A 14,080-nucleotide genomic window follows, 5' to 3' on the forward strand; every position below is an offset into this window, starting at 1 on the left:
CTTGAATTCTTGACTTCTGGATTGATGGTGCTACATAAATGAACTAATATATGATGATAATAATAGCTGTTGAGTGCAGAGGAAACTCCAGAGAAGGTTCCACATAAAGTACTTTAAACGATAAACTATGCCAATTTGGTGTAGTGATTAAGAGCAGCGGACTCTAATCGGGTTTGATTCCCCACTCCTCCAGTTGAAGCCAGCTGGGTGACCTTGGGTCAGTCACAGCTCTTCCAGAGCTCTCTCAGCCCCACCTACCTCACAGAGTGTTTTGTTGTGGGGATAATAGTGACATACTTTGTAAACTGCTCTGCATGTGACATTAAGTTGTCCTGAAGGATGGCATATAAATCAAATGTTATTATATATATATTTGTTACCTTCTGTTGGTAACAAAAAGTAGTCTTGGGAACATCCCAGGGTTAGGAATGAAAAAGCTGAATGGAAGAGTGGTAGGGCATGTCTCAGCTTTCCCTCTGCTTACTGTTTCCCCCCAGCTGCTTTCTGCTCAAATACTTTTTAAAACATGCATCTGAAGTTCTATAAGGAGAAAAGCATCTTGAAGAGAGATTTGAAGCAAGGAAAGGGTTACATACTCAGTACTCCTTCTCAAAATTGCAGGTGGCAGAGGCTGCTTTTCATTTTAAAAACCTAGCATGTCTCTCATTCTGTGCAGTACAGGTAAGGGATAGTTTGCCTCATAGATGTACTAACGTTACTTTTTTTTTCCATGTAGGAAATTCCCATGAATTTTGTGGATCCTAAAGAAATTGACATTCCTAGTCATGGAACTAAAAATCGCTATAAGACTATTCTGCCAAGTAAGTCCCTTGAAACTGATATTTTGTTCAGTTTAATATTCAGGCCCGTAGTGCAGCCTTTCCTTTTCCTACTTTTCCTACTTTTGCCTACTGCTTGTGTCAGCTTTTCCATTCCCAGCATTGGGTGTGCCTTTTGAACTTGGTCACCTGTAGTGACTGACAAGTGAGGGCTGAAATGATGAACTGCTGAGGGTGTACAGTGACTTTTGTTAGACTAACTGCCAAGTTCCCAGTAACATGGAATTCTGATTTGTCTGTCTTTTGTGGATCTTTACTGACTTTTGCCTGAATGGAACATAACATGGTTTTTGATGAAAAGCTGGAGATACTTGTCTCCCTGCCTAAGTTGGTGGAGGTGGTCTTGGAGGTGGTGTTGAAGACTCCTAGGCTGGTTGTCTTCAACATCTACACTGAGGCTGTCAGGAGCAGCCTGTCTCAAGTAATAAGAGGCTGCACCCAATGCACAAGTCACACTCTTGATCTGATGTTCTACTCTGGGCAGGAAGCAGGTGGTCTGAAAGTGGGGAGACAGATCACTACTTGATACAGTTTAGATTTACACAGATACCAAGACTCTGTAGGGTGGGGAACTGATTAAGATGATCTGCCCCCATCGCCTGATGGATCTGATTAGTTTTCAGTTGCATTAGGGGATTTTCCTGTTGATACGGTTGGTGCTTCTGTCAATGCCCTGGTTGTCCTCTAGAATGAGGAAATGATCCAGGCAGATAGTACAATTACACCTAGGTGCCATTTCTCTGGTCTGAAAGCCCAGGGCAGCTCTTAGTTTTCTATGGCCGTAGATCCAGAGGAGTTAGCCATGTTAGTCTGTAGTTGCAAAATAGAAACAAGATGCATCTGACAAAGAGAGCTGTGGTTCTCAAAAGCTTATGCTACAATACAGTTGGTTAGTCTTAAAGGTGCTACTTGACTCTTTACTATTCTTAGTTTTCTGAGGGACTGTGAATAATGAAAAGACAAGAGAGGTGACTAGAATGACAGTGGGGAAAAACTTGGGATGAATCCAACAAGAGCTCATTTCACACCCTATTCTGAGGTGGTAAGGGTAGCAAAGAGTAGCTTGTGGGTGTTCCTGGATCCAGGCCTCCTGTTGCATAAACTGGTGGCAGCAGTTTCCAGGGGTGGCTTTCATCGGCTCCAGCTGGTGAGTCAGTTGGTGGGAAATAATATATTTTTTCTTTTTCATTCCCATCTTTCCAGATCCTATAAGCAGGGTATGCTTGAAACCAAAGAACCCTGGTGATGCCTTGAGCACCTACATAAATGCTAACTACATTAGGGTAAGTAAGCTTACATATTTAAAATCTCCAACTACTCCTAGATATTGTAATTGGGGGGGGGGGCTGCCAGATTAAACGCCATTCCATCACTTGAATTAAAAGGTCCATTTGCAGGAATCCCTTTTTGGTGCTTTTGTAATATAGGGAAGATAGGTACTTTGGCTCACTTAGTTTTTGAATGTCCTTTATTCAGAGAAGACAGAGAGAGATGGATAATTCTGCTACTAGAGAAAGATGGACCAATGAGTAGCGAGTCACAGTCTCTCTTTTCTTCTTTGTGATAATGATCCAAATACTACAAAGTCTCTGGTTTCTTTTCTGGTAATAATCCAGCACAAAATTAAAAATAAAAAAAACTTACAATTAGAGCAGGCCTTGTAGGAGTGTTTTTTTTGTTGTCAAATTAATGTGGTTGGGCTTAAGGCTATGGCCATTAAAGCCCTACCATTAAAGGAAAGGTAAGTAAGCTAATATGCTTCATGAGGATTTCCCATTTTATATTTCATTTTCCTAATAAACCAACAGTTAAGAATATTTGATCATCCTGCTGGGCTATGCTCCATTTCCTTTTCTCCCCATCAATCCTGGTCCAGTTCTTATTTCCCTCACTAAATAAAATGATAAACAATGAAAGAACCAATAATCTAAACTCTGTGACAAATAATCAGTCATTTAATACAACATTATTCCATCATTCATAAGCATTTTAATGCAGAACGCTAATGGAAACTTTCTAGTAGTTCTCTTTTTTAATTTAGGTCCCTTTTTTATATAGACAAAAAGCACAGCTCTTTCTTGTGTCTGTTTCTAAATCAGGGTTATGGTGGCCAGGAAAGGGCCTTCGTCGCAACCCAAGGGCCTATGATTAATACAGTGAATGACTTCTGGCTGATGGTATGGCAAGAAGACGGTCCTGTCATTGTTATGATCACAAAGCTGAAGGAGAAAAATGAGGTATGATTTCTTAGCTTGCTAAAAACATGACGTTTTCCTCATATATATGGAAACAAGCTGACTTGTTGCTATCAGATGATCCAGACCCCAAAAACATGATGTTTGCAATCAAAAATTAAGTTACCAAAAAAATCTTTAGGAACAGTAGATGGGTATTGTTGGGGAAGACTTATTTATATTTCTTATGCCATCCATTGCATTGATTTACAGGATGATGTGAAAAGATGGCTCCCTCCCCTGAGAAGCTTGCAGTCTAGATATGACACCATAGAAAGCAAATGGAAGGCAGGGAAGTAAGTTTGGAGACCTCTTGCCAGCAGCTCCCCAACTCCTACGATTGTTTGGTCAGCCGACAGGCAACCACTGCAATCAGTGCAACGCTGTGGTGTCATTTTCCTGGCCAAACCAGGAACAGACGTCATACCACTGTAGCATTCAGTGGAAACTCTATGATTTTCCCTTGAATCATAGGCTACATGACATAATTTCTGCTTTTGTCCTGGAAATGACATTGCACCGAAGGTCCCCCTCCCCCATGTCTCATGTTCAAGCGCTACCAAGATTGCCAAGCACGGGCCTGACAACTCTAGAGGGAAGGGAGGAGGCAACAGACTCTACAATGTAGTTTACATTACAGTGCATATATACATGGTGCTGTCTTATTTAAAAAGAGCCAGGGCCACTAATAAAACCATGAATCAACCATTTAAAAACCAACTTAGCAATAAATACAAAGCCTGAAAACTCCATTCAAACATAGTCTAGGTATATGCCCAACAACAACTTCAGTTCTAAAAGATTTCAAGTCTATTTGTAATTGAAAATAGGAACTCTTCCCACAGCCTGAATTTGTCTCTCAAACAGCACTGAGAAGTGCAAAAGTACCCCCCAACACTTTTTACATATTCACACAGGGATAATTTAAGTCCCTCTAACACAGGAAAATCTGTTCTGCGTAGAACATCTGTACCACCTTAAGGTTACCTGTATTCAGTTTCAGATTGTTTTCCCTCATCATGCAACTAACCACATCCAGACACTGGTTCCAAACAGAAAAACTTAAGAGTCACTCTATACGTTACTTCTTTTACAAGTTCTCCACGGAGCCAACCTGTGCTCCACACAGACACACATCAGATTGGAGATTGGCTTCTGTTAAAAAACAAGAGTGTAAATGGGCTCAGAAAGCTGCTACCAGGAGAGGAAGAGCTCCTGCCTTTCTCCCAATCTTTTTAACCCAAGCAAAAACAATGTGAGTGAAGGAGTTTTCCCCTTTCTGCTACCACATGTGCACACAATACCTTCACATGAAGCAGCAGAAATGGGGAAATATTTCCCCTCTGCACGGTTTTTGCATGGGAGCTTTCTGAGCCTATTTGCATGCTCATTTTTTAAATAGAAGCCATTCCCCAAGGTGATGTGTGTCTGTGCGGGGTATGGATTGGCTCCATGGAGAACTTGTAAAAGAAGTAACACGTAGAATCAGGGCTTTTTTTCTGCTGGAGCACTCCAGAATGGCGTTCCGACACCTCTTCATGTGTGATGACCCCGCCCCCTGATCTCCAGATGGAGATCAGTTCCCCTAGAGCAAATGGCTGTTAAGGTAAGCCTGCTCTCCTGTGTGGCAGCAGCCCATTCCAGGCCAATTCAGGCCCAATCCTGGCCATTTCAGGCCCGTTTTGGCCCAATTTGGGCCCGGAATGGTCAGGATCAAACCACTGCCAGGCGGGGCTCTCCCATGTAGCAGCAGCCCATTCCAGGCCAATTTGGGCCCGATCTGGGCTGCTCCTAAACAGGCCCAAAACAGCCAGGATCGGGCTGCAGTTGGGCAGAGGAGTGTTCTCTCATGTGGCCGTGGCCATTCCAGGCTGATTTGGGCCTGATACGGGCTGTTTTGGGCCCAATCCCTGTTACCGGAAATGGTCTCCTTGCATAAATACGATTTATGGGGGGAATTAGCTAGCAAGGAAGACGGCTATGCAAGAGGCAGTAACTGGAATTGAATCACCTGTGTCTATGGGGTCCCAATCCCAATAAGCCAAGCGAGTCTGGTGCTTCAAATCAATCAGTAACTTTTATTAAAGAACAGAACTTCATGCACATACACACCAATTACTGGGGGAAAATAATCACAGAGAGAGAGAGAGAGAGAGAGAGAGAGAGAGAGAGAGAGAGAGAGAGAGAGTCCTAGGAAATATAGCCAGAGATGTGGGAATAGAGCGAGAAGGAGTAGTTATATCTACCTATCCTGGAGAAGGGGTCCAATCCATGGAGGAAAAGAGTAGCTTTGAACGCCAGCATCCTCAGCCAAGAGAGCAAGAGGCTTAGGGAAGTGACCCTAAGGGAGAAGCCAGAAGGCTTGCACAATTTGAATGAGGCCAGGGCTTACCTTTATAGGTAAAATGTGCCCTGAGGTGGAAGAGAGTCCTCCTAGCAGTTAGGACAAAGACTCCAATGGTTAGTTCCTGGGCTGGACAAAAGGTTTGAGTACTTTGATTTATAGCTGCCAGGGTGTATGAATATAAATGTAAAACTAGTTCTAGCGCTGCACAAAAGGGACAGTTTTCCCTGATGAAGTACACTGGAGCTAAGCTAATGAATTTAGGTGGGGAATGCACTCTTCCAGGAACGACTGTATATACTTATGAATGTCACTTGATCAGCTCCCCAATCATAGACAGGAGATCTCATCATGGAAGGAGGGAGAGGAATGTGCTAAATGGGTTTGACACTGCTGGTTGCACTGGTCACGGGTGAGGCCAGGGAGATAGCAAGTCCAATGGCCGTTTAATCACCCCGCATTCTTCTGCGGCATTCCATTCATGCCATGTCTTCTGGGCAGGATTCAGCAACTGCTAGAGGTCCTCTGTTGGCCAAACTGCAGCCATTTTACTCCAGAGGCCAGAACATTTTTTAATATTACCAGCAGCCATAAATATGAAGCTGCTATTAAAATGGCGGAAGCTGGGCTGACCGCTTACATCCTGGCCATTTAGGGCCCAAAACAGCCCGCATTGGGCCGCTGCTGGGCAGGGGAGTACTCCTCCATGCTCCAGCAGCCCATTCTAGGACAATTCAGGCCTGATCCGGGCTAAATTTGGCCTGATCTGGGCCGAATTAGGCCCCTTGTGGAGCACGGGAACATTCCTGGTGCGGCCACGGCCTGTGTGATGATGCTACTTCCTGGTAGTGATGTCATCGCGCAGTCCTGGGAGCGCATGCACGCTGTGCACAAGTGCATGTAGTGAAAGGGGCTCCACCTCCTCCCGGGAGTTGCCCCATGTTAGAGTTCCCCCACTTGTTTCCCCAGAAAAAAAAGCCAATATGGTGTTGCCAGCATATTGGTGACATCCACCATCCATATTAATTTTGTTGCAGTTGTTTCTATGCAAGTATAATTTGATTTCAATAATTTACACCAGTAAGGAAAAGTGCAGCTGCATTCTGCACAAGCTTAACCTTCCAAGGTGTCTTCAGGTGTTAAAAATACATATAATAAAACTATTTTTTTAAAATAAAAACACAACTCACCCTAATTTTTTTACCTGTGAAATTTTTATTAATTGGGAATGCTACGAAATATCTAATAGAAGGTGAAAAAAATGACAATAATCTTGTAAATCTGATAATGCCAACACTATAAATAGCTTCAGTTTCAAACACACAGAGCAATGTGATTTCTAACTAGTGTTACAAGCCATCTAGCAATTTGAGCATAGGAGTTTTGATATGCTAAAGTATTTTCCATGCCGCCAAGGCATGCTGCATTCATTTCAGCGGTGAAATCTTCCTGTGACTTTGCATAAGAGCATCTGCCCCTAGAGAAATAAATGGGACAACCTTTGCAAGGAGGAGTTCCATCCTGTGCATTGGTGCATATGCGGAGCTCTGATTGAAGGGAGAATCTGTCAATTAACATAAAAACTATTTACATAATTTTTATCATATCCAAAACATATTTAAAATTATATCTAAATGATGCTTAAACTGCAGAGGAATACGGAATTATAAACAGTTCCTTATCTGACCTAATCAAGATACCTTTAGAAATGATCCCCACTATAATATAACCTGAAGAGCAAATGTTTTCCCAGAGGAAATAACAAGTTTTTAAACACAACTTGAAAAGAAGGACTTGAAAGAAACACCTAGTGGACTCCAATATATCAGGAAGTGCTGTGTTTACTGAAATTGCCACAATAGTGTTTATCTGTATTGTTGTGGACTGACAGTGGCAATTTCCTTCTAATAAAGGAAGGGGAGACATCTTAAGAAGTTCCCAGGCTATATGGAGAAAGTCTGTGTTTACATGACCTTTTGACATCTCACTGGGAAATCCTGGAAAAATATTAAGAACTGTTAAAATGGTGGATGAATTATTCTGTCATCTTGTTTGTAACTAGAGTTTGAGTGCTCTATGTCTTAGCTAATAGCAAATATTAATGCTTTCAAAGAAGACAGAGGAATCATTTCTATTTAGAAAATAATGACATTGATGTAAAGTGGCTTGTTTCTGAACCCCCTATGCACAAGGGAGAAGCTATCATTCCATCTTTGTCTCTAATTTTACTTCCAGTATGACTTGACTGCAGTCTCCTTGGAACAAATGGTTTAAGAATGGCTGCAATATTGAAAGTGGAACCCAGATCTGCATAAGTATTTTTTGCAAAATACTTAAAAGTGAGGCACAAAAGAACAGAGGCCATGCTCAGTAGGTTTAGAATGTAACAGGAGGATTCCAATTAAATGAATATTTTCTTTTTACTATACGGAGAACCGTAAACCCCCACTTTTAAAAGGCTTCCCCTTTACACTCAATTAGAATTAAACCTACTTTGATCCATTTCAAAGGAGATCCTTCATAACTGACTGCTATGGGGTGTCCCTTTGGATGCTTCCTTTACCACCACTATGGTGAGAGGGCAGAACAAAGCTCTGCATTGACATGGGGCAACTCTCTACTGCACACCATTTCCCTCCTTTAGCCCTTTAAAGGTTTGGGTTTGTTTGTTTTTTTTGCTTTCTCTGCCAAGCCACACTGTACCATTATGGTGCAACTCAGCTGAGAAAGGGAAAGGGTATTTCCAGCCAATGGGGGCCCCAGAACGATCCCCATTGTGTCTGTACTTTGCACAGGTGTGATGTGGGGAAATATGGGGGTGGCAGCAGCTTGGAATGGGCGGCAGGAGAATGCAAACAGGGCCTGTGGATACAATTGCTGCCCTGCTTGCTGATCTTGCCCTGGCAGGGGTACCAAACAACTGGTGAGGAATTACATAGATTAGAAGAGATAAATTCACAAACATATAACACAGCAGAAAAGTCTTCAGGTTTGAGCAGAAATAAACAGATGCTTACTATTTGGGGATTTTAGGTGACACGTTGAATTATTCCAGAGCAAAATAACTGAATTGGACCCTCCCAGCCTGAACCCTCTTGGCTTTGGCAAGGAGGTTAGCAAGTAGCAAGGGATGAGATTAACCCACCATTATCATTGCAGACATCCGTATCCTATCATTAATAAATCTTTAGCATTTCAGGCTCATGTCTAGTCTTTAGAAAGGAATAATGATAAGTGAAACACAGGGAACCTTCCTGTCCCTCCCTGCGATGGCAGCAACCCCACTAATCAATAGGAGTGCGCTGATTGACGTGCCAACTGGAAAAACAAAGCTAGAGACATAAGAATGAAGAATTTATTTTGCTGTCTGTACTTAAATATGAGTAATGGAGCTTCTTCCAATATCTCTGGTCTGTTCTTTGGGGAGCTGCATGGGTAACCTCCTACCACTACAAGCTATGGAAGGGAAAGAACATGAGCTATTCACTAGCTGATGTTAGTAAAATCTTAGCCCTGCTTACTCACTGAATCAGACTTAACCTAGAAAACTAAACCTAGAAAACTAACAGTGCAGTCCTAAATAGTTTCACCCTTCTAAGAACCTTGAAAGCATTGGTCTTAGAATCAGTTTGGGATTAGACGATGATGATTTGACCGTGCAAAAAGACTTCTAAAAATTAAATACTGCATCAACTATTTTCCTTGTCTAGGTGTCATAGACAAATGCAGAACAAACATATTCTAAGTGCCATAGAGAAAACATAGTGTTTTCCCATTAAAATATGTAGGCAACATTCCCTGAAACATACTTACACAAAGCATAAATCAAGCATACAATGCAACATGAAGAACTACGTTTGATGTTGTGATGGATGATCTTGCAGCAGGAATGTTGACTGATTTCACTTCAACAACTTTTCCTGTGTGAGGATCACATGGGGGGGGGGCTTCCAAATATAAACAGCATCTATACTTACAACTATGTGTGTGGTTATAAACATTGTCACAGATGCCGCAATATTTTTTTTTTGCCCATAGAATCCTTTTATATTCTGTACCCCACAGTAATAATTGCTGTGTAGCAAAAGGAAATATGTCTCCGAGTATATTATGGGGTCCCCATTTGTAAATATTTTCTAACCATTACCTCAGTTCATACATCCCTATATTCATCTGTAAGTGCTTTTCAAATGTTCAACACATTTGACAACATCAATTTTTTTTCTAACTAGAAAATCCAAGGTCCTCCTATAACTGGCGGCACTTCCTGTCAGTTCCAGGGTGGTGAGCTGCCTCTCTATCCTGTCAGGAGACTTCCCCTAAAGCAGAGGCTTAGGTGTTAGTGTTATTCAGATCTACTAACTTCTGCTTTTTCGTGAGTATGACCTCGCTGTTAAGGACAATGCTTATAACCCTCCTTTCCTGTCCACCTCTGTTTCTTATCACCATCGTAACTAGGTGCAGGATGCAGTAGAGATGCATCTATGCATTACTCTGCATTAGATTTGACACACGTTCTATACATTCTATAGCAGACAGATCCTCTTTGTACTCTGAGAAAAGAGGATCATTTAACCCCCTTCCATCTAGGTAAAACTGAACTAACTTGCCATCTTGTGATCTAATGTTAAGATCAGAATCACAGATAGCCTCCTGCACAAGTACTGTGCAGTTTAATCTCTCCATGTTAACAGATCTGAAAGCTTCCCAACACTGAACCATTGGTAAATGTGGCATTTGTCATTTCCACTGATTCCCCCTTTCCAGATAAACGCTTGGTGAGGACTGGGAGTATTGTAGGAGCAGTTTTAGGAAGCTGTCACAGAATACCCCACAGATTCACGAACATAGTTTTGCTTTGGGCTCTCCGAGAGGTTGAGGCACTCAGCAGCTATCCTGGGCCTCTGTTCAGTGCTCCACCTCCCTTCCAAACCCACCCGACTCCCAGAGGGCTTGCTCGTTTGTCTTACTGGGAATCTACACTGCCACCAGCTGGACAGTTAAAAGTATTTCCCACTAAGAGAGCCAACACTCCTAGCACCCTGTTCATAAAGCCATTTATAGGATCTGCCTAGTGCCTGCACCTCCTGTTATTGCACCCACTAGCCTTTGCAGGGATGGCTTACTGCTCTTGCACAGCCCTGGAGATCTGGGGATCGATTGAACAACTGCCTTCCTTCCCCTGGCACACTTTTAGTAACATGTTCAAGTGGGTTTTATCACGTTTACAGAGAACAAACTTCAGCATTCATAATAATAAGAACTTTATTTTTTAAAATGTCTACATGTGTACTCTGCACAGCAGCAGATCAAGCAAGCTTACAAAGTAAAAGTGAATACACACATTTCTCTGTCCATGTTCGCCAAACATGGTAAGTTTACACTTGGACTGTTGTTACACTGTTGTTACACTTGGACTGTAAACATGGACGGTTGTTATTCTAGGGTAGGCTCCTTATTCTTTAAGTTACAGCTTTCTATCAGTCACCTATTGCCTTGAGTCTTTGGCCGTTTCCAGATGGCTTACCTTCTGCTGCTCCATGCCACAACGCCGCGGCTCGTGCTGTGGCGAACATGAAATATCGCGTTTTCTCGCGCGAGTTTTGCGCAATGTTGCGCGAAACTCGTGCGAGAAAATGCTCTATTTCGCGTTTTCTCGGGCACGAGCCGTGACGTTGTGGCATGGAGCGGCAGAAGGTAAGCCGTCTGGAAACGGCCTTTGTCTGGGCTGCCTGTCCCTTTGTTAGCTCCACATGGTAATAGTGGCCATCCAGATGGATTCAGACAATGTGGACCTTGCAGAAATAACTGATAAAAATGGATCAAATTTCCTTTGCGTCTAGGGAATTTAACTGTGTCCACCCTTCATGGTCAGTCTTTCTCTTCCTATTTCTAGCATTTGACATCTCCAAGTCTCTTTTACCTCCTAGGTGTCACATTCCCGCCAAGATGGAGATGGCCCTTTAATTGTTCACTGCAGGCATTTGCATAACCACGCCTTAAATACTAGGTGCTTGTGAGAGTCATCAATGGGATAGAGGTGCTTGAAAGCAATTAACTTCTCTCCTCTTCCCAGCCTTATACCAACAGAGAAACTTCTTTAAATGAATTTGGGGGTTTATAGCCCCCCAAATCTCACTAGTATGATGTAGCCAATGGTGGAGGGCATTTCTCCCCAGGGGCTTTCTTCAGGCTGGTCACATATAAGAACATCTGTGGTAACATTTGCCAAATGGAAGGTGGTTGGGATTTCTTGTCTGACCTAAGGTAACAACCATCAACCATGTGATCATTTGGTCATTAAGATTTCCTGATTTTACTTAGTAACTTATTTTTTATTGAGATTTGAGAAGTTTTACATTATTTTGATGTTTTTGTATAACTTTTTGCCATAATGTTTTCATTTTAAAATGTTTGCCTTTGGTGTGGGCCAGGGCCCCTTGACCCAGTCTGTGTCAGTCTGCCTGAACTGATGCCCTTCTCTTTCCATGCCTAGTCATGGCTTGTTGCTGCTTCAAACTGCTTCAACTTTATCACACTCAGAAGCCACAGCACGCAGCAGAAAGGTTGGAGTGGGGGAAAGGGATGGAAAGCTATGTCAGCTACATCGCAACATCACTTCTGGGGGAAACCCAGAAATTACATCAGGTAGCTCTAGGAATAACTGGAAATTCTATGGTTTTACTCTAAGGTGACAGAAGAAAAATATTTTTAAACTGCAACATTGACTACATTGCAATGTCACTTATGGGGCATAGGATTTTTTAAATTTCCTGTTCACCTCTTAGAAGGGGAGGTGAAACTGATGGAGCCTTTGGGAGGCAAAGAGGAAATTAACAAACACTGAGCAGCACTCTCCCTGGCTCTGTAGAGAGGGGAAATTAACAAAGTCTTCCGATCTCTTTTAAAACTCAGCTTCCAGGATAACATTGCAACTCCCTTCTCATGCTCCTCCTCATGTAATTCGTCTCTTGTAGCTTAGCCCTGAGAGGCTGAGAGAAGGGTTTTGGACACTGCTGAGAGAAGGCAACAGAGATGTTTGAGGGCTGGTTACAAACCTCTTTTGTTACATTGAAACATTCCCTGTTTGACCCCAGTACGTTTGTGAGTTAAAACCATTCATTCCTATGTTCCATCGTGTAAATAAAGTTCCTTCTTGTTTTGCTTAACTCTGACTGGCTTGAACTCATTGGCTGAAGGAAAATAGCACACAACAGACCTCAAACGCTCTGGGCACGTTAAATGAGCCAAGTTTAAGTAAATGGTAGCCGAGAATATAAGAAAAATACCCTCTAAATTCCCTTTCCTCAATAGCCCTGGGCAGTTGCTGGGTGAGGGGGCGTGTTAAATACAGGGCTGCCTGTCTGGTGGGGTCTCTGAAAGAGGGGAGAGGGGGCCTTGTGAGGATTTGGGCCAGGGCTCTCTACCTGCTAAATTGGAGGCTAGGCAGGCAAGGATGAAGTCAACATTTATGTATTCTAAGTCCTAGCCTCTCCTAGATTTTAAAGGTGGCTTGTAGGACTGAGAAGAAGGATCCTGCTCTCGAACAAAGAGAGGATGTCCCCTGGTCATGTGCACTGACCATGCAGAAGATTCAGCAACAAGTGGATTCGTTTTGAGGGGTACTGCTAGAATCCCGGCAAGGAATGTGATAAAAATAAAGCCATTGTACCTTACTGGAAGTGACAGGCAATAATAATGGAGGGTGGCTTTAGTCAACCCCAGTGTGAGCTGCCAATGAAAGGGCTGGGAACAAGACAGGAATAACATTCCTGAGAGAGCAGCAGAAGCCTGAAGAGAGCTGCAGACTGTGCACCCATTTATCAAGATCTCTCAGAGGCAGACACCCGGATTGTTAATGGGCAAGGAGAAACTGAAAGATTCAGTATTTCTTTTCCTACATCTTCTAATTGTTAGTACTATTCGCTCAGTAATTAATTCTCCAGGGTAAGGTCAGACAGCTGCTAAAACTTTTTTTATGCGAGTATCAAAAGCTGGTTTCTTTTTCTTTCTTTTTTTAAACTGCTGGTATCTAAATGGAGGCTGGACTTAAGATAGGTGACCGTTCTCTGATTCCTAAAGCACAACTGAATGTATCTCTTTGAGGGAGACCTCTTAAGTAGGGCAGTAGAATTTCATCCAACAGAATAGGTGGTCATCACATGGGCTGAAATATTGAAGGTAAAAATGATTTAATTTTTTTAGGGGGAAAAGTAAAAGTCTAGCTGTTGAATTGCAAAATAAGCATAATTGTGTCTGTTTTACTGATAGAGCAACTTGCATTTTATTCTGGGCTTTCAGTAGATCTGCAACGGGAAGGGATCCATGTATTAGCACTGCCACATGGACATGTCTACCTTTTTAATGCTCAGAATGAAGATGTAAAGCTCCCAGCATAGGGCCTAAAGAACTGTGGCTTGGAGAAAAAATATATTTGATAGCTTTTCTGCCATTTTCATGTGATCTTTACCTAAAATGAAAATGAAAAATAGAGTATAGATAATTCAATTTTCTCTGCATTTCTCTGCTCTAGAATAGATTCTTGACATTTACATTACTACAAAAGCTGTGGAACAATGCTAGTTTGAGAGGAAATTTTCCTAGAAATACATTTTTATTGTATATATTTCACTAGCAAATCAACTTTATCCGTTCCAAAAGGA

The 14,080-nt window shown here is 42.3% G+C and overlaps 1 protein-coding gene across 2 annotated transcripts in view; it reads left to right on the forward strand.

The window, feature by feature from the left end:
* The window catches only part of PTPRR (protein tyrosine phosphatase receptor type R), a 120,388-nt gene that overhangs the window by 93,903 nt on the left and 12,405 nt on the right, over positions 1-14,080 (forward strand). For both annotated transcript variants that reach the window (XM_054988751.1, XM_054988750.1), the window contains exons 7-9: positions 737-821; positions 2,043-2,122; positions 2,939-3,076. In XM_054988751.1, coding sequence (XP_054844726.1) covers positions 737-821; positions 2,043-2,122; positions 2,939-3,076 — 303 coding nt within the window. The remainder of the gene's footprint in view (positions 1-736; positions 822-2,042; positions 2,123-2,938; positions 3,077-14,080) is intronic.

Source organism: Eublepharis macularius, chromosome 9, assembly GCF_028583425.1.
Source record: "Eublepharis macularius isolate TG4126 chromosome 9, MPM_Emac_v1.0, whole genome shotgun sequence".
NCBI lineage: Eukaryota > Metazoa > Chordata > Lepidosauria > Squamata > Eublepharidae > Eublepharis > Eublepharis macularius.